At 35.5% G+C, this 25,393-nt stretch overlaps 2 protein-coding genes across 7 annotated transcripts in view; one reads left to right on the top strand and one right to left on the bottom strand.

Moving 5' to 3' along the window:
- Positions 1-2,417, top strand: part of LOC107850913 (kinesin-like protein KIN-UC) — a 23,453-nt gene extending 21,036 nt beyond the window's left edge. For 3 of the 4 annotated variants that reach the window (XM_016695729.2, XM_047400733.1, XM_047400734.1), the window contains 5 exons: positions 86-211; positions 1,015-1,140; positions 1,409-1,552; positions 1,628-1,756; positions 1,989-2,417. In XM_016695729.2, coding sequence (XP_016551215.2) covers positions 86-211; positions 1,015-1,140; positions 1,409-1,552; positions 1,628-1,756; positions 1,989-2,143 — 680 coding nt within the window. In that variant the 3' untranslated portion in view covers positions 2,144-2,417. Of the gene's footprint in view, positions 1-85; positions 212-1,014; positions 1,141-1,408; positions 1,553-1,627; positions 1,757-1,988 lie in introns of those variants that run through there. The other variant, XM_047400735.1, reaches the window with a different exon arrangement.
- A 1,510-nt stretch (positions 2,418-3,927) lies between these two features.
- Positions 3,928-23,713, bottom strand: LOC107850598 (exocyst complex component SEC8). Of its 3 annotated transcripts, none has more exons than XM_047400736.1 (27): positions 23,513-23,710; positions 23,355-23,411; positions 21,381-21,593; positions 17,185-17,358; positions 16,002-16,106; positions 15,527-15,636; positions 14,983-15,162; positions 14,557-14,719; positions 14,326-14,432; positions 13,451-13,749; positions 13,153-13,316; positions 12,892-13,007; positions 11,271-11,341; positions 10,948-11,078; positions 10,816-10,865; positions 9,972-10,072; positions 8,804-8,916; positions 8,386-8,493; positions 7,713-7,910; positions 7,271-7,356; positions 6,365-6,560; positions 6,198-6,275; positions 5,089-5,190; positions 4,923-4,997; positions 4,611-4,706; positions 4,462-4,511; positions 3,928-4,372 (listed from the first exon to the last, which is right to left on the bottom strand). In XM_047400736.1, exons 2-27 carry the CDS (start codon positions 23,394-23,396, stop codon positions 4,285-4,287), a joined length of 3,216 nt encoding a protein of 1,071 aa, XP_047256692.1. In that variant the 5' UTR covers positions 23,397-23,411; positions 23,513-23,710; the 3' UTR covers positions 3,928-4,284. The 3 variants fall into 3 exon arrangements, 2 of the variants coding, with proteins under 2 accessions (XP_047256692.1, XP_047256693.1); XM_047400737.1 differs by having other exon boundaries at positions 21,381-21,613; positions 23,513-23,709; XR_007048152.1 differs by lacking the exons at positions 3,928-4,372; positions 4,462-4,511; positions 4,611-4,706; positions 4,923-4,997 and having other exon boundaries at positions 5,119-5,190; positions 6,198-6,295; positions 23,513-23,713.
- Between the last annotated feature and the right edge of the window lie 1,680 nt (positions 23,714-25,393).

Raw genomic sequence — 25,393 nt, 5'->3', positions numbered from 1 at the left:
AGTTATTATCATTTCTGTTAATAAAATAAAGAAATCAGCAGATTATACGCAGAGGAAAAACCTGAGTCCTTTTTTCTTATTTCAGACAGCAATCAGGAAAAGATTGTGCAGGAAGGTGGTTTAGATGCACTTCTCATGCTGCTACAGTCATCCCAAAATGCAACTATACTCAGAGTAGCTTCCGGAGCTATTGCCAATTTGGCAATGAATGGTACCTGTGAATCTTTTCTTCATTACTGTCTTACTTTTCCTAAGAATTTGGTTGGTGTGGATTTTTTCATTCATTGGAACCTTCTTAATCATGTTTCTGCCTCTGCTGAGATGTCGATGAAGTAAGTTAGCATAATCTTCCTTGTGCTGGCCATAAGAAGGATTTAGACACAATGATAATTGATAAGTATGAATACGCTAGTCTTGTATGCTTAGTCATCTAAATTTCAAATTTTTATTTGAGCTTCATGATGGTGCAAGGGGCAGAATAGAGTACATGATCCACAGCTGTTTATGATTGGGTAGTAAGGAAAACTAAATCCAGTTTGGGCGAAGGAGCCTTGAGTCCTTAACTGATCTATTTAGAAAAGCAAGGGACAATTGAAAAGGTAGCAAGAAAATACTCTAAGAAGCTAACAATTAGACAAACAAAAGTAGGCTACCAGCTCCATAACCATTCAGGATATAAACACTCATTTGTTTACATCTGTGCTCCGACTTCCAAAAATCACTGGAACTTCCTTTAACCATATATTATAGAACGTTCAAGTGATAGTAATCTTGTGCATCAATCCGTTTATGATTTTTCAAGTTAAAGGCGTAAACATCAGAATATAGTTGCATCTGTGATCTAAGCTCGCCATGATGTTCTGGAGGAAAGCAAACTTTGACTATTATCCAATCAGCTTGCTATTTTAACCCTCTGAAAGTTCTTTCTTGTTTCATATGAATCTGATGTTAAGGGCTAATCAATCCAATTTCACTAGCATTGTACTGAAAATATTCAAATTTTAACCTGTTCAGAAATGAATCAAGGATTAATATCCAGTAAAGGAGGTGCTCAACTATTAGCCAATACAGCTGCCAAAACTGAAGACGCCCAAACTCTTCGAATGGCAGCAGGAGCAATTGCAAATTTGTGTGGAAACGGTAAGTTTAGGTCACTGGCTGTAGTCTGTGTAGTCATTCCTGTGCAGAAGATGGCAATTGATTTGCGTTATGTTCCCTAAGCTTTCTGCTTTCATTTGTATTGTTGGAATGACTAGCGCAAATTGTTTTGTAATGCATTATCCTCCTCAACTCCATGTTGACCTTTTGTTTTTTAAAAAGATTTAGCAACATTTTGTTTCATTATCCTCCGAGGCTGGATGATTTATTCATTTATGTTGAATATTGATAAGGATCTATCTCATGGCAGAAAAGTTACATGTTACATTGAGGGAAGATGGAGCTGTCAAAGCCTTGTTAGAAATGGCCAGATCTGGAAATATTGAAGTCATTGCGCAGGTTGCCAGAGGATTGGCCAACTTTGCAAAGTGTGAATCGCGAGGAACAATTCAAGGTTTGCGTGGTTCACACATGGATGTAATTACTGCTTTTCCCGTTAACCTACGCTTGATTATTATTACTTTTCCAGGACATAGGAAAGGCCGTTCTACTCTTTTGGAAGATGGTGTATTGAGATGGTTGATAACCAACTCTAACAGTGCTTCTTCTTCCACTAGGCGCCACATTGAACTTGCTCTCTGCCATCTCGCACAAAATGGTTAGCTACTTATCCAAACTTATTTCTTCTTATCGCTTCTTTCATGATTCACGAAACCTATTAGAGTAATATGCACATTGCACATGTATATACCTTGTTTCCTTGGCAAGTGCTAGTAGTCTGGGGATCTGATGCCCCCTGCCTCAAAAAATTATTTATATATGAAGTGTTTCACAATACCAGAAACGTAGAGATATTTGTTAAAAGTAACAACTTCTTATGGCTATGGCAGAGGGTAATGCTAGAGATTTCGTGTCGAGTGGAGCGTTGGATGAAATTGTACGAATATCAAATGAATCTTCACGAGAGGATATTCGCAATTTGGCTAAGAAGACACTAAAGTTGAGCCCTATGTTTCAAGCTCAGCTTTTGAATCTACAGAAGTAGAGCATTATGAAGTAGCCTCTTTTACTAACGTGTATTTACAAGTCTTGTAAGTAGCCCACAAAATGTAAGTAAGATATCTTATGATATATATTTGTAAATTACGTACCGTTCTTATACATATCACATATGCATTATAATTTATCAACGTTCCAATTTGACTAGTGTGTCAATATGGAGGAAAGAAAAAAAAAAGTATTCGTCCATCCAGGATTTGAACATTATGAGTCCGAGTTCCTAAATTTAATGCAATCCATTTGATTTGCCGAGTTTGAAATCTGTAGTATTATGCTTTTAGTGAAATTTTATTCATATCTATATCCAGGATCTGAACCAAAGTTACTGAGTTAAGATGATTTACACCTACCCTTAACTCATACTGCACTGTGATTATTGTGATTTTTTACTAGATTTTGAGATTTTTTGTTAAATGATCTTTTCAAGTCTTCTTTTTAATTAAATAGACTACAAGTTTTTTTTTTTCTAAAAATTACACAAACCCACAACTTAAGTTTCACTTATTACAAAAAATCTCATCTCTTCAAACATATTACATAGCTTTCTATGTATATATGTCGGCCCTGTTATGTATATGTCGGCCTTGTCATACTTGTTATGCATATGAATCGGCCTTGTAATGTATATGTCGGCCTTGTTATGTATATAAATCGGGAGAGAGTAAAGTAATTAAGGAAGTGGGAAAGAGTATAAATAATTCTAATAAGATTGGGATTATGTTTTTTTTTTTTTAGGGAAACGACCCATTTTTTAGACAGATTTATTATTTATCCAACCTATATCTAGACGGATTGATTATCAATCCGACAGATCGATTATCGATCCGATCTATATATGTACAGATTGATTATCAATCCAAAGGATGAGAAAATAGAAGTAGGCCATTTTGCTAATTGAAAACTTGAAGAGGTTTAATAACCGAATTTTCTCAGTAGACCATTTTTCTAATTGAAAATTTGAGAAAGCTTAATAGCCAAATTTTCTCCTAGATTTTCACTAAAACAAAATTAGGATGGATCTTCCACACACTGCCCCTGGGGAAAAGGATGTAACATCAAATCTTGTAATTTTAAAATACAACAGCTATCTTCTTTTTGGCAATGGAGTTTCCATTGTTCCAGTTGGAAAACTACACCTTAATTATGAGCTAATTAGAGTCAACAATACTAATCTTTTTGTACTCAATCCACTCTGCTCCCCACTTTCTTTAGACAACAAAATATAAAAGATCATCCTTTAGCTGAATCTTCTATATTTGTTCTACTTAAACTCTTCAACAATGTTGGTAGGCGCGTTAAGTCCTCCAAAAGTAGTACACTTTTGAAAGATCAACATGAATGCAGCAACAATTTTTGGAGAGTCCGAGCAATATAGCTCACATTACTAGCTGTACATTTTTCAATAAACCGAAGTGCACATCAGGAAAAACCAACTCACTTCAGCTAAATTGTAGCTTTAACAAGTGTTCGTTGCCTTTTGATAACCAAAAGGTTGACACACAAATGGAGGCAGCATTGTGTTCTTTTCATTGCGTGATTCACTCTACAGACAGAGAGAGCCAGTGAAGAGTTACATGCCAACACAACTAAAAATATCATTGGATGATCCTATCAAAGAAATTAACCGAAAACCAAATCCTTAAAAGACAAATATCAGAAAATACTTCCTTGGTAAGTATTTCATTCCAATAAATAATTGGAACAAATCTATGGTGCTCAGAATGCGAGATGGTGAGGCATATCCTTTATGTGCTTTTCTTAGCCATTGTGTTGAAGAACCACGTTACATTCCGCGTTTGAAGCGAAGATCTTTTATTACTCGATACAGAATTTTACAGGCATGATTCATTTCATCCAAACTAAAGAAAAGCCCTTCATATGAACAAGAAGAAAATTAAAGCTTGCCAAAAAATGATGCAGGACCCTAAAGAATATGACTACAAAAAGAATAATAACAACGATAAGTCTTAACAGCCCTGACCAAAACCATGAACATTCGGGTTAAGCTTCTTCCAACCATCTATACATATGCCTGCACTTCACAAAGCTCTGCAACATAAAAAGAATCAATCTGCAAACACTCGTCCAGCAAGTCCCAAAAAGGCAGTGTTCTGCACTTCACTTGAATTAGCGGGGTAAAACTTCAGCTACACGATCTAGTGCATCAGCTGGAATGTCCCTACCCGGGACCTGAGCCTTAAGAAGATCAGAGTACCTGAAGAGAAGACGGTGGATGTTTGTTTTCATTACCACTTGTAGCCCAATTGTCATATCTATTAACTGCACTAACATCAAAATACTTACTCTGCAAATGAAAACAGGTTCTCATGTTCCGCGATAAATGCAAGTAGGGCCTGAGAAAAGGAACTCAATGATTACACACATGTTGAGACTAAAAGTCAGAAGCACAACATCAAAAAGTTAAAACGGCGTGAAATTGCAGACTTGATTACCTCAAATGGCAAGTTCAACAGCTCATAGTACGTTCTAACACGGTCTAATCTCAATTGTACAGCTTCACCGTCGATCGAGGGGATAGCAGCCAAAGCCTAAACAACTTGGCAAAAATCTATTAGCCATGTTGTGTGAAAAAATAAGAACGCAAGCATCGAAGCTAGAAAGGAAAAATGAAAATCGCATCAAATCAATGAGTAGACAGATTGGGTCCCTAGAAGATGTTAATTTAGAGATCAAATTAATTGAATTGCATTAGTTCACTAAATGGAAGAACCGTAAAGAAATCTTTTCAACGGAAGAGAAACCACCTGTTCCAGTGCAATGGAATTACGGCATATTTGTTGAACTCCAAACAGGTTGATAGATTTCAAATCAGCCAAAGCCTAGGAGGTGATGAAGATAAGAATAAGATGGGAGGTGATTGGAAGTTCAATTGAATATCAGAATTAATCAACAGAACCGCTCTCTGCAGACCTTGATTGATCCATTTGAAGCAACACTACATATACCACCGAATATATAGTTCCGCCTTGATCCTGCAATGAAGGGTGCCATTTCCTCATCCCGGCGTGTAATCTGGATTATGGAAACCAGAGAAAACAAAGATATGTAATTTGGTTCTATAACTTTGTATTGAAGAACTAAATTGAAATGGACAATAATCTTCAATTGGTTGATAACCCCAAAAAGGAAGTAACTGGAAGAAAGAAACCATTGAATTAATTCTGAACGAGTAATATGCTAAAGCAAAAATGAAAGCGTTGTCATCTAGCTTCATTCTGCGGGATGATTTTACTCCTATGCAGTCATTCACATCTCTAAACGACTTTTATTTATTTCTTTTAAAGACCACATGAGGTCATAGAAGGAAAACTATTAGTCAATTGGCCAAATATCGGTACCATTTTGGTCACACAGAATAAGCTGGTCCCCAGAGCTTCCGTCTCTTTCCTTTTTGGCAACTCTTTGATAGTAACTTTCCACATGCATGTTTAAGAGCACAAGATTAAAGGGTATTTTAGTACATTCTACACATCTTTAGTTTAAAACCACAAGATTCAAAAGTCTTCTTCACATTCTTAAACTCCGTATCAAGTCAACCAGACAAACAAATTGAAACGGAGGGAGTATTCTTTAGAATTAATATCTTTTTTGATAAAGGTAATGTTGTATTCATCGGCATTACGGATATGCTGGAGACCTCCAAAAACTTTCCAACAAAAAAAGAGAACACTAGTAGATTACAACGATCCTATAAAGTTTTAGAATTTAATATCATAGATGGGGCACTGAGGAGGTATGAGACCCTACAATGAAGTCGGGATATAAAATTAAAAATAGATGAAACACGATATCATCATACTACCCCCCTCCCAAGAGAACAGTCAGCATTCGAATTTAGCTCATCCACAACGTAAAAAATTTGAATCTCAAAGGAGAAGATAGAAAGAGATAACATGGTAAATCACAACATCCACACATCCTTACTACCATAAGGAGACTTCGAAAGGGTAAGAAAAGAGATCTCTACCAGAAAATGATAGGGAAAGCTATTATACACTAAAGACTGAAGAAAAATTTACCAGGGAAGTTAATGAAATAACATAATCATCCGGCTCCTCTGCATCTTGATCATCCAGGAATTCCTTACTCGTCATTTCCTGTAAAAGAGTTGCTCACACTGTTGGTCGTAAATACTACCCTCTTCCACAACAAAAGTTAATCGAAATCACCACACATGCCCACAAACCTGCAGATGAAAAATAGTTTCCAGTTGCATCTCCACACGAAGAACCTTGAGGCAATCAATTGCAAGTTTCCTATATTCTTCAGCAAAAGATGCCAAATCCTTAGGAGGCATACTGCTTGTTCTAGAATGATGTGGAGCTTTCTGCCCCCCATTTTCTTCCACCTTTTTTGATGTGCTATGGCAAATCTTCGCGAGCCTGCAATTTGAATAGAAATAAGACAAGCCATAAAAAGGTATTCAAAGCTCAAACAGAACCTGTCGGTTGTACCAAAAATTTCAATATATACAAGCAATAATCAATGCCAAAGCTTCTCTGAAAAAATGATGCATTTAGCCAGCTACCGTGGGGTGAGGGTGAGGGGGAGAGGAGGCAGATGCAGAAATTTTAAAGGATACCAGTGTCCCAGATGCGTGTGTATTTTTCAAGACAACTTCTCCTTCTCCTTTTCCCTAGGAAACCTTTTCGGGCCTTTCAGTAAGACAAATCCTTCCTTTCGACTTCCATGGAAGGCATGCGGTCAAATTAAAATTTTGAATCTTCCAGGTATTGAAACTAAAAGGATGGGTCCAAATTAATAAACATATTATAATAAACTTGAAAGAGGATGAGATGTCTGTTAGGAATATCAAAGCAAGACGCCCAACAGTAGTTACTTGCTGATTGGTAATGAATGATAGGGAAATATGTGGTATCTACTGTGCACTCTGACTAAATTTAGTGCCCCAATAACCAAATGAACAAACATATTTTCGTCCATCCATATTATGAGTACAGTTACTCAAAAATGCTTGTCTGAACAGCAATCGTCTCGCTAACTATGTGAAACCCATGAAAAACTCTGTTCTCATGACTGAAGCAAACATCCAAAATGAAGGACAATACTGCAAAAAGATTGAAGAACTTGCCTTTCAATTGAATCGGCAACATATTCCAATGAATCACTTAAAGATGCCAGTAAAATTAGCTTGTTATCATCACGAATCAAGTTTTCCTGCAAAAATGAATTGAAACTAGCTTAGCATCTCAATATTTTTGACACTGCACAACAAAAAGATATATCAAAATATTTCACTTGCCAAGTTTGCTTAATCAATGTCAGTTCTATGCTATTATCTATCGCTCCATTATTTTCAGATTCATCTCACTTGTAGGGTAATGCACCACGTTCCACCTCTTTTCACATTAGTATTCATCTTCTTCTTCTTTTTGATTTTCAATTAGGATTAAAACACTGCATTTCTAATAGGTTTGTTACTGATCATCCTGACACAAATATTTACCTCTTTAGCTATTGTCTACATAGCCAGAGACACCCCCAGCCCCCAAAAAAGAACCACAACTAGATACCTGTCTGATTGGCCGCAACTTCAGTAATGTGTCACTGATTTCCATTTCAATCTCTGAACTTTCACCACTGGAAGCACCATATTCTGTGTTGAGCTCACCAACTGAACAAGGTAAACATGCACTAGCTGGATCGCGTCGCATCAGATTTTCAATGTCATGTCTGCCTATGAGCATATAACTTTGCTTCTCAAGAACTGCCTGAATAAATAAGATATAAGATTGACAAGTGAACAAAGGTGGAACGAGGAAACTGAGGCAACCTAATAATATTCTACTTCTACACTCGACTACATTTACTAACTATGCCCCACAAAGTGAAAGTTTCCCCTTGTATGAGGAAAAAGATAATAAAATTTGAAGATGTAAGAATTAGGACGATTCTCATAAGGCTACTCTCTGATTTGGTTGGTTGGAAGATTTTCGTTTAGACATTAGCTGAAAAAGTCTTCTTGTCTATTGAAAAGAAAACTTTTCTCATCTGGATAGATAGAGTAATTCGCTCAATTTTCAAAATAATAATAATAATAATAATAATAATAATATTGAGAGCAATTATGATTAAAGAACTAATGCTTCCTTTCCATAGATTATCCTCTAGATAACTAGAAATATCGATTAGCACCCCCGCTATCTAAACTCAAACAACCATCAAAGGAGAAGGAATTGTCCAAACCTCCATGTATGAAGTGCGACATCTCTCATATGTTCTTTCCAGAAAAGTTTGAACATAGTTCACAAGAGCAACAGCAAACTTTGGCATTGCTTGTGCCCATCCAAGCACCTGTGTGAATGTAAATATTTAAATGCTGAAGACTAAGCCAAATAAGAGAACTGGAAAAAATATTAACCAGGCTAATGCAACCCGAGAAGAGAAAAGACGGAGAGTAAATGAAATCAAAACACTTAAGATATCATCAGAGGACAAACAATGATGTCTTCACCGTGCATACAACAATATATGATGTTAACATCACTCATACTTACTGACAGCAGTCAGAATAGAACTGATCAACTTAAGGCACTTGACTACTCAAAATTAATGAAATGACAAATACAAAAGATTTATCAGAAAAGTAATGAAAATATAGTACCTCTTTTGCTAAGAAATCTATTGCCAAAAGTCCTTGCAGGATTGGCCGACCTTTCTCAGCCAATGGGGTATAAGATGTGACAGCATGCGCGCGTGGACGAAATGCCGCTGGGCCTATAAAAGAACTTTAAGTATCACAACTTCATAGCCTAGTATCTATTTACATAATTCAACAATGTAAGCAGATTTTACATTTTTAGTGCATTTGCGGAAAATTGAGAATATTAAGCATCAGCTTAAACTCCATTGCTAAATATGCTGGCTGATGTTTTATTATTTTTTTTTGATACCGAAAAATCCTTAAGGACCAGTATCACATGTTCAAAACTTAGTGTACAATGGTCTTCCGCCTCTCCACCCTAATCCACTTAAATACAAGGCTTTGTTCAGCGGCAAGTTTTGAATTTGTGACGTGTGCTAAACCCACATAACACATATTGTGCTGTCGCCACCAGACCAAGCCTATGGTCTAGCAGATTATTAGAGGTGTTTAATATGTACTAAAATAAATGTAACTCCATTTAAATTTCCTATAGCCAAACTTCTATGGTGATTATAGGTAAGAATATCAAGTAACTGTCCTTCACTGCGATTTTCACAGTATGTCGGAATAAAGGTTGAAGTTATCAATACACGGGCCAAGAGCTAGTATAATTGATGCCTAACTTTTTATGCATATCATTTAGTAATACAACTTATTCATATGTTATACATGGACAGATAGATGCAAGACTCCATTACAGAGAACTAAGCAGAAATAGACAAGAAAAGTTTTCAATGCTAAGGAAATATGTCACTAGTTGCAATATGTGGACGTGACCTGGCAATTTTTGAGATCAGACCCAAGGATCCGCATCAATTAACTTTGCAACAAAAAGCAATCAAAGGTGCTTTTGAAAAACAATGACAAATTTCTGGATTAGGAGCTGTCCAATCAATATGTACCACATGTTCAAATCTCTTTCTCAATCATGCGATGCAATATTCTTTTTGATAACAACATGCAATGCAATATTCAGTTTTGCTTATTTTCCCATTTAACGTGAGCACACTTTCTTCTTTTTTACCATTAAAATCCCTATATTGTGTTTTGACCAACAGACATTGTACATTGCAACTTCTAAAACACTCATTAGCTAGCAAAGGATGTAGCCTGTAAAGAGACTTGCTTGATATTGCCTGCTGTACAGCTTTCCGATAATCAACAAACATTGCCGGTAAGAAGTGATCTTTCACAAAGTTCTCCACAAATGCCAGAAGTCCATCATTCCTGCAATAAATATATGTACGAGTGAAGGAAGAGTATCGTATTAAAATGAAATATGGATCTGCAATATTGCTGACGAAACCCCTATCAGACCAAATAGCATGGTTCCCAGTGTATGGGCTAGAGTCCTTCAGCTTTCTCCTTTTCGTGAGCCCACCTTTGTACCTGTGGGATCACTCTATTTCACTAGTATTAGTATACTAGTATTCCACTAGTATATGTCTGATGCACTCTGATCGGTGATGAATTACTTTATCATTCTCACAGTTAATATTGCTATTAATTTAATGAATTGAGTTACGCGACTATCAGTTGGGTATGTATGGTATTATAGTGGTTCACTCGGTGCAAGTTAGCAGGCACTGCGTGCTGACCACGTCGCAATTCATTTTGGGGCGTGACAATTTCCCTCCACGACTCAGGGAAATTTATTTTATACTACTATAAGTGCAACATGGAAATGAGAACAGTAAATACCAAACAACAATATGCTAAATCATTAACTGTTTCTTCAGTAATTAGATTTCTCTCTGCCAAAGCAGTAGATTTAACAAGGCAAGATGAAATTATCCTTATTTTCTTTTCTAACTTTGGAGGGGGGGTTTCGCTGATTAGTAGACAAATCATTTCAAGGTGGGATCATGTGAAAAGAAGGTTACTTATTATCAACAACCATTACACTTTACATAAGAATTAAGAACACAATCCCATCAAACAAGATAAGGAACAAAAAGTATCCAGCTTACCCAAGTTGGGAGAACTTCTGTGGCAGCATGGAAGCGACTCTATCCGTAAACTGTAGATAGAATGTTCAAGTAATATTAGAAAAGAACTTTCAGTACTCTTGGATTGATTATAGCATTATGATTAGATCAAACCTGAAGAACGGGTCGGAATATCGAGGCTGCTAGATAAATTCCCTGCTCAGGTAAAATAGCTGATGTACCATAACCTTCTTGGAGTACATTGGAGCCTCTTTTACCCCATCCTTGCCTAATGAGGTCAACCCCTGAGTGAAAATTGTTATAGAGACAAAATCACTAAACTAACCAAACAAGAGATGAAGGTGCAACAAGAATCTTTCTTGCATGCTCATTAGTTTACTAACAAGATCAGTAGGAAAATAGACATGCAATAAAGCCCAAACAAACAAATCTAAGACTCAATATACTTTGTTATTTTGGTAAACCTCCTGACATACCTTGATTTGAAATGGATACAGTAGCATCTGTGAAACGAAATGCAAATGTTAGACCATCTTCTGACCCATCCCTGAAACCAATACGAATCAAAGATGGTAAATGATCAACTGGAGAGAAAGTTGACATACGATAGGTAACAGAACAAAAAGTAGTTCCTTTTCTATACAACAACAACAAAATATACCCAGTGAAATCTCATTGGAGGGGTTTGGGAAGGGTAAAGTGTACGCAGACCTTACCGCTAACTAGTGGAGGTAGAGAGGTTGTTTCCGAGAACCTCTCATCTCAGGCAACACATATCAAAGCAGTACGAAAAGACTACAAAAGTAAAGAAGACATAGCAAATAACTGGGAAAGCCTTACGTATGTTTATCAACAGCTAAAACGGATCAGTAACAACAACAAAGTAATGCAATAACTGATGCACCAGAAGAAACTGAAAATCAATTTGGTGTTTCTATTCGCACTTCTCACGGTGATAATGCCTTAAAATCCTTTAGTTTATGACTTCTCAAGGAATTATTTCACATTTCTAGGGAATTCAATAGGCCTAAAATCATTTAGTTCTTTTATGTAACGTTTGTTGGGAACTAGTAAAATGTATGAGGCATTTAAGTTCTTTTGTTAACATTCCAACAGATGAAAGTAATTTACGTCCTTCAGAAAATCATCCCTTTTTTTCTCATACAGATCCTTCAGCAAATCATTCTTAACCATGAAGCCCCATCACAGTTTTGCACCACTTCTAGGACTTCCTCTGTGAATGGCCATGTCAGTCACTTTCTTCAGTAGGTAATTTGGGAATAGAGTCCATATATAATTCTGTCTCCATCCCTCATTTTCATGATACAGATAGTTATAAAAGTTTAGGATCTCCGCTGACGGAATCTGGGTCTTTAGTTATCTCCCCTACTCTGAGGCCAACGATCCTTCCCGTGCGCTGATCGTGGATAAGACACTCAGAAGAAGAAAAGATGACACGAAGGACTATAAATGTGGTTCTATCTTCCATGTACATTTGCCATTCTGTGAAAACACTGTGGCTTTATCACTTTGATTCAGCCATATTCACCTGACTGCTGTCTCCAAGATACTCCTTCCAGCTTGGCTACTTCTAGCTCCAGAAAGTTGGCACTCTTGACAATTCTATCCTCCATTATAATTTCAAAAGCCTTAGGGTTTGTCCATCTTATAATCCTAACTAAATAATAATTTGCAACAAATAAGAAAAATAAACGATTGAAGTTTATAAGTAGTTGCCACTTTCCAGATACTCTACCCCACTAAGAGAATTGTGTTACATCACTTAGGCACTTAGGCCTTTCCAGTGTGGTTACAAGTATAAAGAAATATGTCAAAACGGGAATTGACTAGTTGACTGAATGATTGCACATGAATTTAACCAATTCCGTTCCTTAACATAGAAAATACCCAAACAAAACAACAAGAAGAGAACAACCTATTAAACAAAGAAAATGGGAAAAAGGAGCAAAAGCAAACAGATTTTCAATTTAATGATAAATTGAGTTGAATTTAAATAGAAGACAGGAAAGTAAAATAACATAAAATATAGAGATCACAAGCTTTAGGACAACAGCAATAAGCAGTCCATTTACTTGCCTCTTATCCTTTGAAGGGGCCTTGCTTGCAAGTCTTGCTGTTTGGACAGCAGCATCTGCGGATGCAGCCTCTGGAGTAGCTCGCAGGATCTCACATATGAGTTGTTGGCATTCACTCTGTTCGCACAATAACATTAGTGAATATATTCGTATCATCCATAATGAAATAGGCAATGCCTTGTTACTCCACCATATATCTGTACTCTAACCAAGAGGAATCTTGGGCATCAGAATGCAAATGATTGACAACGAAGAAACTGACCTGTAAGACAGTCAATGAAAAGCCAATACTATAGCCTCCAGTGGCTTGAGATGCATCTGAATCAGGGTTCCAACTGATGTCTGTCGGCATGGACTTTGGCGTGTTCAAGTCAACTTGTTGTGAGCACTTTGACTCAAGAAGTTCTCCAACAATTACATGGTTCTCTGTAAATTGTTCAGTTGCAATTACAAACCAAAAGTACAAGATTGTGAAGCTGAATGCAGAGTACTTGAAGCAAAATCATTAAGGGAAAGAAAAGCAAAAATGATAAAGAAATTTGCAAGACCTTATCACTTACCAAATATATGAACAACAGTATCAAGAATTGAATCAAGGAGTTCCTTTGCAGCTGCCTGTGCTATTCCTGTAGGAGCCATGACAGGTGAAACAGGGCTGACTGCTAGTAGCACTGCGAGATATATCCCATTTTGATGCTTCTGTTTTGAAGACTGAAAACTCTCCACTTGCCCTTTAAGATAGTGAAGACCTGTAATGGCTGCTTGAGCAGCCTGGCCAATGCGAGGCCGTAAAGCATTTTCGGCATGAGCTTTGATCTTTGTCGTGATTATCTCGTGGATAGTAGGTCGTAACCTTTGGCTGTTGAAACAAATACAATAAAATAAAAGTAAATAGAGACTACATATTCAAATACCACAAATGAAACATGAAGAAGATAACCTCTATACGGAAAGATAGAAACAAATATAAGACTCAATCAATTCAATCATGAAAAGTAAACAAGTGAAATCATAATAATTTAGAGCAAGGATAACATCATATTTCTGGTGACCGCCATTAGCATTGTATTCAAGCATTCACAGGAATATGTTTATTTGCAAATAGGATGGGCCAAAAGAGCAAATTTGGCTTAAAATCATGAGTGGCATCCTTTATCGACATGGTTTGCAGTATTGAAAAATTGGATCTTAGCCAGTTCGTGTACTAGTTTTAAAAGAGCTCCTGTCTCAACTGTCCAGCAAAGATTCAAGACCTTCCCTTGATCATTTCTGATGGCAAAATCACCTCTCCAGTGACAGATTATGCTTTTGGTTAGCACTATTTGCATCCCACAGCCTACGAGGTTATTCTAAAATGAACAAAATGAGAAGTATGCATTGATCGATTCAGAGCATTACTTCAAATTGGCCCAAAAGCATGAACATGAGAACTAACCATATTATGGCTCCTGCTGCTGCTACTTTCCCAAGCATGCAAAGACACTCGACCATGGTCTGCAGGTACTTCACATGCAACGGAGCATCAGCTTTCCTGACTGCTTCCTACATTCGAAATATATTGGAGAGCATCAGAAGTTTAATATTGACAGCATGCAGAAGGCAACTTTATATCAATCAATCAACTATGCCACAACCCCAAACTAGCTTGATTTGGCATCTTTCTTACAACAAATTCATCTGGTGTAGAATCTGAAAGCCATGTCGGAACTTGATGTGAGAAAATTTTTACATCCTTCGAAGCACCATCAGTGCCATTAATCCTTAAAGAGGCAGGATTGCCATCTGACAAAGTATCTTCACCATCCTCATCATGACCTTCTACTAGGGAGCTGCAAATAAGGCAGAAGAAAGTTACTCAGCTGCTATCACTTCTACCAGGAAGAGGAATAGACAGAGAAATCTACCAAAAGACTGGTAAAGTTAAACTATCACTGAAAGGTGTTTATGTAGAGGATGTTAGCGAGTTCTCTTAATGATGAAACCAATGAAGAGGAAGGTCTAGATTTACATGTGGTCATCTGCAACAATATTGAGGTTTGAGGATGATATTGCCAACAGAACCACATCAGTTAAAATTTGCTTTTTGTCTTACCTGCCATCAATAGAGCTAGTTCTGTGGGATCCTTCCCCAGCTCCAAATGAACCAAACTGATTGTCACCTTTTAGCAATCTAGTTCTTCGAGAGAGAGGCTGTGAGTTGTTCATGGACAATGGTACAGCTACAGTGGTTGGTACTTCATCATCCCTTTCACTGGTATTGAAGAAAGTTGAACTGCATAAGGAAGGCCAATATTAAGCAAATATAAAGCAACATCTGAAATTAAAATCTAATTAAAAAACGTGAGGCTCCTCTCAACAGAAAGTTGAGGATAACAAAGTACAAGAAGAATCACCTCCAAAACTGTGCTCCGTTAATTCCAAGCACAACCAAATTAGTTAATCACACAATTATGTATCTCAACATTCAGAATATCGAGTTGCATTACTACAGGCACCTCAGCTTCAATAATTTAAGTGGTAAGGACAGCATAATATAGATATCAAGCTTCAGATTCATCGATAGAAGAAAACAACAATGTCTACAATGAAAAACTTGGCATGTATACGACCTCAAATTAAGCGTAACTAATATGTACCTGTATTCACCCTTATTATAAAGATGGGCATGCAGATCCTCCAAAACTTTATAGAAGAGAACTCCCCGTAGCTTTGTCAACTCAGATCTGACATCCTGTAAAGCTCCAACCTGTATGATACCAACAACATACAGTAAGTACACCAAGCCATCGTTTCAGCATTAAGAATTGCCAACAAAATGTTACAAGAGATTAGTGCTAAAAACTTGTTTATCAACTTGAAATTGGGGTTGCTGTGTCGACCACAGGAGATGCAGCATTAGTAATTGTAATGGACAATAGGAAAAAGCTGCCTCTTTTCACAAAATCAGTTTTAACGTGGATTTCAAACTAGATAATATGAACATGGTAGAGAAATTTGAGATGTGTGACCCAAAAAAAAAATTCAGTATGCTGAAACTGTGTCCAGTCTCTTTCAAGCAGCCACAGGCAAAGTGTGAAGGTAGAATCAGTTATGAAGTTTTAATTAACTCACCGTTTGAAGGCCCTCCCGTTCAAGCATAAGAGCCGATTGAACATGCAACTGCACAGCAGCATAGAATTGTTTTTCATTAATGAGCTTTTCGATACGAGCAGGAACCTGTGGTAGAAAAGAAAAGTAATCCATCAACGAGGATGAAAATGGAAAATGATGATAAAATAAAAGGCTGAAGGTATTTGAGAATCTGCATATCATCATCAACAGGTGCAGGCTGCTGTCTCTGGAAGGACCACAACATCATAAACATTTGGGAGGCCAAGAGCACGATATAAATATAAGGCAAGTCCACGAAAAATTCATACCACAACTGGGGAAGAACAAGTGCTTAGATGAGGTTTACTAAAAGTTGAACTAATATTACGAACTCTGAAAATATTTACAGAACGTTTTCATTATTGAGAACGGGAACCCAGAGACCTTTACCCAACTTTCTTTAATAAAAAATTAAAGAAATCGCCTAATGCCTGCAGGGGAATTCGAGCCCTGGTCTCTCATGGTCTTTATTCCAACTTCATCGACCTACAAGTCTCACCCTTGGATGTGCTGAAAAGGTGCTCTTATAGCTTCACAATTACAGCACGGAGCGGCAGAGCCATAGATCAAGCTATTTGGTAGTTTACTTTATCGACAAACTAAAACTATATTTACTCTTAATGGGATATTGCAATTATATGTTTTGAATCCTTCAATTGCTTAGAAGTAGAATCCAAATTCAGACATCTATGGTTTTTGGCTTTTTGGTGTGACTTTCTATGGTTTTTGGCTTTTTGGTGTGACTTTCAAGAGGTAAAGGATGACGACAGTGTGCTAGGTCACATCAATTCAGAACCCTTCTAAAGTTCTGTATAGGGGGATCCCAGAATATGTCATCACAAGCACTGTCTTAGTGATTGGCTATTATTTACAAAACCCTTACCTGTTTCAAAATGTAAATATAATTTTCTGCTTATCAATTGATTCACAGATAAGACACTAAATTATCTTCCAAACAGAGCAGTTTAGACATTTTTCTTGATAACTAGAAGTTTCGACAATTTCAATGCTAGAATGCACCCACTTGCAACATAGACAGAGTGCATTGCGAGAAATGCGGCAATTAATTAGAAATATAGCAGGGACTGGAGCAAGAATAATAACGACGACACTAATTAAAAGAATATAAAGGAAGACAACTGACCTTAGCTATGCCTTCTATTTGATCTAACAAGGAGATAATATGTCGCAATGTAACAGACCGATACCATAACTGATGCAACTGCTTGTTACGAGCACCAAGAAGCTTCTTTGCCTCCGCCAAGTCACTCTTTAAAACACCAATACTTTGGGTAGATTCACTGAATAACCGCAAAATCTGAAGGTAAAAGTAGACTAAAAGAATAAGATGAATATCATTTGATATATAAGAATAAGAAGAGTATTAAAAAAGGCAACAGAAAATCATAAAACTAGACTTCAGCACTGGCTAAACTAATTACATACATAAACAACGTGCCATGTTTCAGGTTGTGCTGAGAGAAGCTTGCTTCTGTACTTACTCCAGAAGTAGCATCAGCCTCACCAGATATAAGAGATGTTTGGCTAAGCTTATAAACGGGTCATACAGACATATAAGAACCTTTTCATTTATCTGTGCGTTTGGTAGACACTAAACGTGCTTATAAGCCAAAATCAGCCTAAAGTTATAAGCTCGTCATCCCCGACTCCTGGATTTTCATCTTATAAGAACTTTGGGTTTGACAATATTTTTTACTATTTTATCTTTAATATTTTTTTAATTCCCAAAATACCTTTCCCAAAACAGAATCGCCAACTTTCCTCTCTATTCCATATCCTTGTTCCACCTTTACTTTACAAAGATACTTCCAAATTTATAATTTTTTTGTGGAAATGTTGAGGGTTTAGTCATGTTAACAAAACAGCATCTTATCGGCACTTTATTTATTTTTTTGAGAAGGTAACATTTGTTTGTATTCCCTGAAACCAGTACATAGGTTGCACTGAAAACCATATTTACAACTTGTCGAAAATGAAGATCTTATCAGCACTTTATAGTTTATACAGAATGCAACTGCTTATTATCAATTTCAACACTTCTATCCAAAACACATAACTGTTTATTTATAAAATCAGTTTCAGCACTTGAAACTTATCGGTTATGTACAATCAGCTAACTTAAATGCTCCAAGTCGTTATTAATTTCACGTAACAGCTCCAGACCTCTTTCAGAAAGACCAACAACTTAAATTCAATTGATTTCAGACAGAGTGAACTTAACAACATAATGTTTAGATTGGTTTAAGTTTTGTATTTTTCCTTTAGCAAAACAAAAGATTCACCAAATTAATTAACAAATAGAAGAGACAACATCTATCACCAAGCACCTGATTTTTGGTCTAGAATCTAAAACAGAGACCTCTCCGACTAGCTTCATTAGGTTGTTAAATTAGTTGAAAGTACAACTCTATGCAAAAAAAAAAAAGAAAAAAAAATTATATATATATATATATAGAGAGAGAGAGAGAGATAAAAGGTATATGAAATACAAAAACAGGTTACAACTTTATATAGCCTAACAGCTAAGTCATAGCATAAGGTTTTGTTTCTAATCCAAAGAGTAATTCAATAAATATTGGAGAATCAGAGCTTAAGGTTCTTCAAAGTAAATCTCAAAATAATAAATTTCAAAGATGGCTAACGAATAAAACTAATTACATTCCAATATAATCGTGGTCTGGGGCCAAGCATTTTCGTGTCCTATAACTAACTTAAATAGATAAAGCTACATCTCCCATTGCATTTTTAATCATAGTGGCAAAACGGAGAACAATTCCCTGACAATGTGATAACCATAAAAAGTTTTTTTGACAATCAAAGCCTGATAACAAACCTTATAAAAAAAAAAATGTTTCGAACTCGGTAACTTTGTATTATATCACAACAGTACATGGGTTGTACTGAAACCTTATATACAGATGTACTACAAACTCCATTGCTCTATATCTATAATGAGTTTAAAACATCAATTATAGTGATAGTGTCATTTGAGTATAACCTTATTAAGTAATTAAGAGTGTCCTTTTACCTATATTCTCCAAGAATGGCGCTAGTTAATAGATATAACACCACGGCGAGGGAAGGAATGAATAAGCTGTAATGAATTACCCTAGCATATAGTTCTATATGTCCAGTAAAAGGTGTTTTGATCAAAGGCTGTTTTGATCAGAAGGTGTTCTGATGGCATCCCAACTCCCATCCCTTCTCTTACGTCTAGATGTCTGATTAGTCTTTTTAGTTTGGTCAACCACCCCTCTATAACTATTATTGATTCTTTCCTATAATTTATCAGCTCCATAGATCTATGTTGATAACTGCAATAGCTTTTTTAATTGGCCTTCCTGGGAGCTGATAATTCCTTCTTTGTAATGCTTGCATCTTCTTGATGCTTTTTGTTAATGATATCCTTCTTATTTCATCAAAAAGAAAACATTTTCTTTTTCTCCTTTTTTAAGGAACAGTTACTTCTCATTCCAAGCTCAAAAGTATGTTGGAAGCCAGCATTGGTTAGAGATGAGAATAGCCAACCAGTGAGTTTTATTTTTGATACCTATTGAGGAAACCTTTTTTGATCAGGTAAAACAATTTCATTTCATAAATCAAAAGGCTAAACGCGGCCGTATACAAGAAGCATACCAAAGTAAAGAATCTATGAAAAGATATGGTTCTCTAAGAAAGACCCCCAATCCTCTATATATCCCGGGACATTGGGGCACCTAAAATCAATAAGGGATCGGAGACTACAAATCAACTGCTCAAAACTCATTTCTACCCCTTCGAAAGCCCTCCTATATCTCTCTCCTAATAATCCACATAAAAGCTAGAGGAGCCATGCCCTGCTCTTTCTCCTGCTTCTTCCAGCTTCCCAACAAAGCAAGTCTTTCACAGATCTTGGCATCACCCACGACATACCAAACCAACTGGAACATATCCCACCATAGTCTCGTGACAAGGCTGCAGTGAATTAGAAGATAATCCACATCTTTGCCATCTCTTTGCATAAGTAACACCAGCTGATACAGACAATCTTCCTTTTCTTAAGGGTTTTTTTTGTGGTGTCCGAGACAGCCTTCTTTTCCTAAGGTTATCCTCCGTCAAAATCACCCTTATAGCAGCTAACCATGTGAAAGAACACAACTTCCTCCGCACCTTAGGAATCCAAATCGATTTCCCAGGGAAAACCTCATATGCCCTCACAAAGAGCTTCTCGTAGAAAGAACTTGACAGAAAACACACAATTATTCCCCAACTTCCATCTCATTGAATCGTATCTATCGACTGGCTCACAATGTTGCTGGAGTAAAGCTAACAACCTTTGGAATTCATTCACCTTCCAATCCTGGAAATCCCTCTGCAGCCTTAAATCCAAAAACGTTTCCTCCCCTTGTTTCCCCCTAATTTGTAAAACTACTACTTCCCTTCGACAAGATACTCTATAAATGCTCGGAAACTCATCTGTTAGCAACATTTCTCCAGACCAATATATTTTCCCAAAAGTTAATATTCCTCCCATTCTCTACCCTGAAAAATGTGTTTCTATATGTATCTACCCAACCCTTGTCTTCAAGTTTCATAGTAATGGATATTATGGTTAGTATTTTTGGAATTCTTTTGCTTCGATGTCCAGCTTCTCGTAAAACTTCATAGATTACATAAGAGAAGATAGTTATTTAGTAGATTGAAAGTGAAGATAGTTATCCATTTATGTTGTGATTTGTGAATTCAATCTATTATAAGCTTTTTGATTATAGTTTTTCTAAGACACTCCAGGATTCTACACTTTCTATATAATCCCCTGTATACACGTGTATTTTTCATTTTAATATATCAATAACTTACTACTTATCACAAAAAAAAGGTTTCTTGGTTCTTGTGTTCAATCATTTTCTATCCTTTTTTTAATGGAAGGGCTAAGGTCAAAACTATTGTTTCAACTTTTTTCTTCATTTAGATTTTTTCTAGAAACAAAAGTAACTTCTATTAAAGAAACAGTGTATGAAGGATTCATGCACTGGTAGGAGTCCTATTCAACAATATCAATTCCATTATCTATACATGTCATTGAGTGTACAATAAAAATAGGGAAAGTAAAGATGACAGGATCTTATGCATCTGCACTAGTGAGCTTTCTTTCTGTTCATATCTTTTTAAATTCCTCAAGGTATCAGCCATGAAAAGGAACCATAGCAAAAATCAGAATGAGTGTGAGCATCTCTTTCTAGGACAACTCAATTAAATAAACATTTGCTTGCAACTAGCATATCTAGGAAATTCACTACTAAAGAAAACTATCAAATAAGGAACGATGAAACAAGACACCTGAGAATAATTTTGAATAGCTTTATTGAAGCCACCATGGTAGGCATGCACTACTTCATCCACAACTTCCTCAATAATTTCACTCTGCTCCTTTAAGACTTGGACATCACCTTCACGATCTTTTGAGGTTAATATACGAACAACATGAGGCAGTGAATCGAACCGGGCAGCAGCCCAGTTCTCATCTACCCTAGCAAGTTCCTCCCTTAAGTACTGCAATTACCACAAAGCATCTGATCAAAAAAATGATACAGAAATAACTAACCCAAGATTTAGTAATAGATAAAACCCAATTAATATATATATTGTTACAAGTAACGAATAGGAAGACAATAAGCTACTTTCCACAGAATGTATTACAAAAAAAGTGCTAGAAATAACCCACGATTATCATAATATATAAACCAAAATTACTACAAATTTCACTAAAAGGAGACCAAAATAGGAAGAAATTCGCCACAGTCCAATGCGCATATGATCAAAGAAATGCTACGGAAATAACCCAACATTCTAATAAGAGAAAGGAAAAACCCCATATAAGCTAATTACAACAGACAGTAGAGGAGCCACGTGTCAGAAATTACCCTGTGTGGCTTGGTAAAAATATTTGCTTAATGTATATAAAGTATATTTTTTTTTGAGAAGTTAACATTTGTGTATATTGACAAGGAGAGTACATAGGTTGTACTGAAAACCATCTCGTTTTATATATATATTACATATTGACACCCCTTATCTTCTTCTTGGATTTACTTCTTTATATTTTGACCCCCCACCCCCCAAGCGAAAATGTTGGGTTTTAGAGGTGCGAATGAAAAAAAAATAGGTATTTTCCCGAGAAGACACTAGAAAGGATGCAATTTGAAGTAGCACCTTTCCACATTGAATAGGTTGAGACTTTCCCAGTAAGACACATTGTAAATACATATAAATTCAGTTTCATCCCCATTTCTGGCTCTACTTTATTTAAAATTTCTATCGTATTTTAATTTCAGAATATGACAGGGATAACAGAAAATTCTAGCTCCGCTACCGACTAAATAGCATATGATCACAGAATGGTAATAAATAACTCAATATATTCAAATAACAGATAAAATCCAATGTACTCTATGACTTTCCTTACAAGTTACCAAAATAGAAAGATTCTAAACAAATTAAAGAAACAAAAAAGGTCATAAAGAGTAAAAATATCCAGTTAAATTCATCAAAACCCTGAAACCAAATTGAAAAAATCGAAAATTCTGGCTCTGCCACTGATTATAGAGTATACGATCACACAAATGCTACAGAAATAGATCAACATATTCAAATAACAACAGATAAAATCCAATGTACTCTATAACCTTCATTACAAGTTACCAAAATAGAAAGATTCTGAACTGATTAAAGAAAGAAAAAAAAGGGTCATAAATAGTAAACGTATCCAGTTAAATTCATCAAAACCCCAAAACCAAATTGAAAAAATCAAAAATTCTATCTCCGCCACTGACTATAGAGTATACGATCACACAAATGCTACAGAAATAACTCAATATATTCAAATAACAGATAAAATCCAATGTACTCTATAACTTTCATTACAAGTTACCAAAATAAAAAGATTCTAAACTAATTAAAGAAAGAAAAAAAAGGTCATAAAGAGTAAAAATATCCAGTTCAATTCATCAAAACCCCGAAACCAAATTGAAAAAATAGAAAATTCTAGCTCCGCTACCAACTAAATAGCATATGATCACAGAAATGCTAATAAACAACTCAATATATTCAAATAACAGATAAAATCCAACGCACTCTATAACTTTCATTACTAGTTACCAAAATAGAAAGTTTCTATAGCTAATTAAGGAAAGAAATAAACTCATAAAAGAGTAAAAATATCCAGTTAAATTCATCAAAAATCCCAAAACTCAACTGGGAAAATAAAAAATTTAAGTGAAAATTTAAGGTTAAAAAATAAAAGATTAAACTCACCGCTTTATCTTTCGGAATTGGTAGTAGATCAAATTTTCCCATCTCAATTTTACTCAACTGTAAAAAATCAGAACAAAAAAAAAAAAATCGCATCAACGAATTAATTAATTAAACAGAATTTAATTTAAATAGCTAAAAATATGAATCTGAATTAGTACCAGAGAGGGATTATGTTCGGATCTATGAAAAACAGTACAAGTAAATTGATCAAATTAACAGTGAAACTAGTGGGTGGGGTGAGCTCCAGAGGGGAGCAGAGCTGGAGAAATGGAAATGGAGATGTAGATGGAAGATGGAAATGATGATGATGAAGTCATAAATTAAAAATTGATTAAGGCTTGCATTACTAATATTTATTTCACTGTATATATATAAATAAATAAATATTATATAGTAAAAATCAATTACTATTAAAATAGTTCTAGCATAGACTATTCACTATTCTTCAATAGGGAGATTTTTATTTTTATTTTTTAACATTGACCCTGTTAAATAATGGCGTTAAGGAAAGAAAAGTTTGTCTCGAAATTCTTATGGTCACTTTTTAAGGGTAGGGCCAAGCATTGAAACCATCTACTACTACTAGTATATTTTAAGATTTAAGAAATGTCTTTAATCAAACATATACTTTTGAGTTAATATTTTGAGAAAATTACTTCATTTTGAATAGTTGAATAGCACAATTGATTATTTTTATTTATTTTAGAATAATTATTTGTATGAAAGGTAGTTTTAAGCGATTTAACTAGCTGTTTAAAAAATATTTTTAAGCTAGTTAACTAGTGTTAAAGATATGTTTTAGATTAAAAATGTAACGAAGGACAAACTAACATATTTCAAATAATTTGATTATAAAATTGATGTCCGATTATGTCATAAATATTTCAATTACAAGGTGTTAATAGACAAAGTATAAAATTGCAAGGGTAAGAATTCAAGTATAGAAGTTTAGAAAGCACCTGTAGCTAGTGCATGTATTTCATATGAAAGAGAAAGAATTTAAATTTGTGTTCAGAACAGACGAAAAATAATAAAGGAAATTTTGAGGCAAATTACATAAGAAATATATTGTAGAGCTGCATTTAGATCTAGATTAGCAAAGAAATTTGAGGTTCTGACTTCATGATTTTGGGGTGTGCCCAAGGCTCAATCGTGTTTTGGGTCGAAAATCGATCTAAAACTTTCAGGCAGGCTGAGGAGCGGGGGAATGTGACCCGATGGCATGAACGGAGTTGTCTGAATGGTCAAACGGGCGAACCAAAATAAAAAATGTATATGGTATCTAGGCTGATAATTTTGAGTAATAGGAGGCATATTTGTGTCAAATAAGAGATACCTATTTGGTTGAAGAGATAATACCAACATGCCTAGTTTGTTTTTGTTAACTTGAGGTATGCCGTATATTATCTCTTTAAATATAAATAAATGAACGGACTCAGAAGCATATGTGTGAACTAAAGCATATCACATAACTTATACGATTATGTGAGACACAAAATAGATTTTTTCGTGCATCGGTACAAACGAGCACACAAATAGTTCATCAATGGTTGAAATTTGCATTTTTTTTTTTTAACATCTCTATGTTCGTTCAACTCTAGTATTTTTTTTTTTTAAAGAGAAAAGACATAAATACATCATCAAAGTTATTTCAAATTTTCAAAATGACACCTAAAATATGCGGGCATCCTACTACCCCACAAAACTATTGTTGTTTCTGTTATTTTCCACAATATGGTCGGGTATGCAGAATCTGTATATTACAACAACTTCAATTAGAGTTCAATTATAAACAAGAACACAATGAAGTATCAAATACCCTCAACACAAGATCAAAATGATCTTTCCAAGAGGTGTATTTATTTTTCAAGAAAAATAAGATGAAGCAGAAATTGAATAGGCCAAGTCGTCCGAATTCACAAAATTTCCTTAAGGAAATAATTCCCCTCACTGTACGGGGTTGTGAAATTTTTCCTCCCAGGATAAAATGATCTTCAATCCAACTATAGTGGTACCTCAAATAGGCGGATTCTTCGAAC

This window comes from Capsicum annuum, chromosome 12 (genome assembly GCF_002878395.1).
Source record: "Capsicum annuum cultivar UCD-10X-F1 chromosome 12, UCD10Xv1.1, whole genome shotgun sequence".
Lineage (NCBI taxonomy): Eukaryota > Viridiplantae > Streptophyta > Magnoliopsida > Solanales > Solanaceae > Capsicum > Capsicum annuum.
This window is presented reverse-complemented; position numbering and strand designations above follow the sequence as displayed.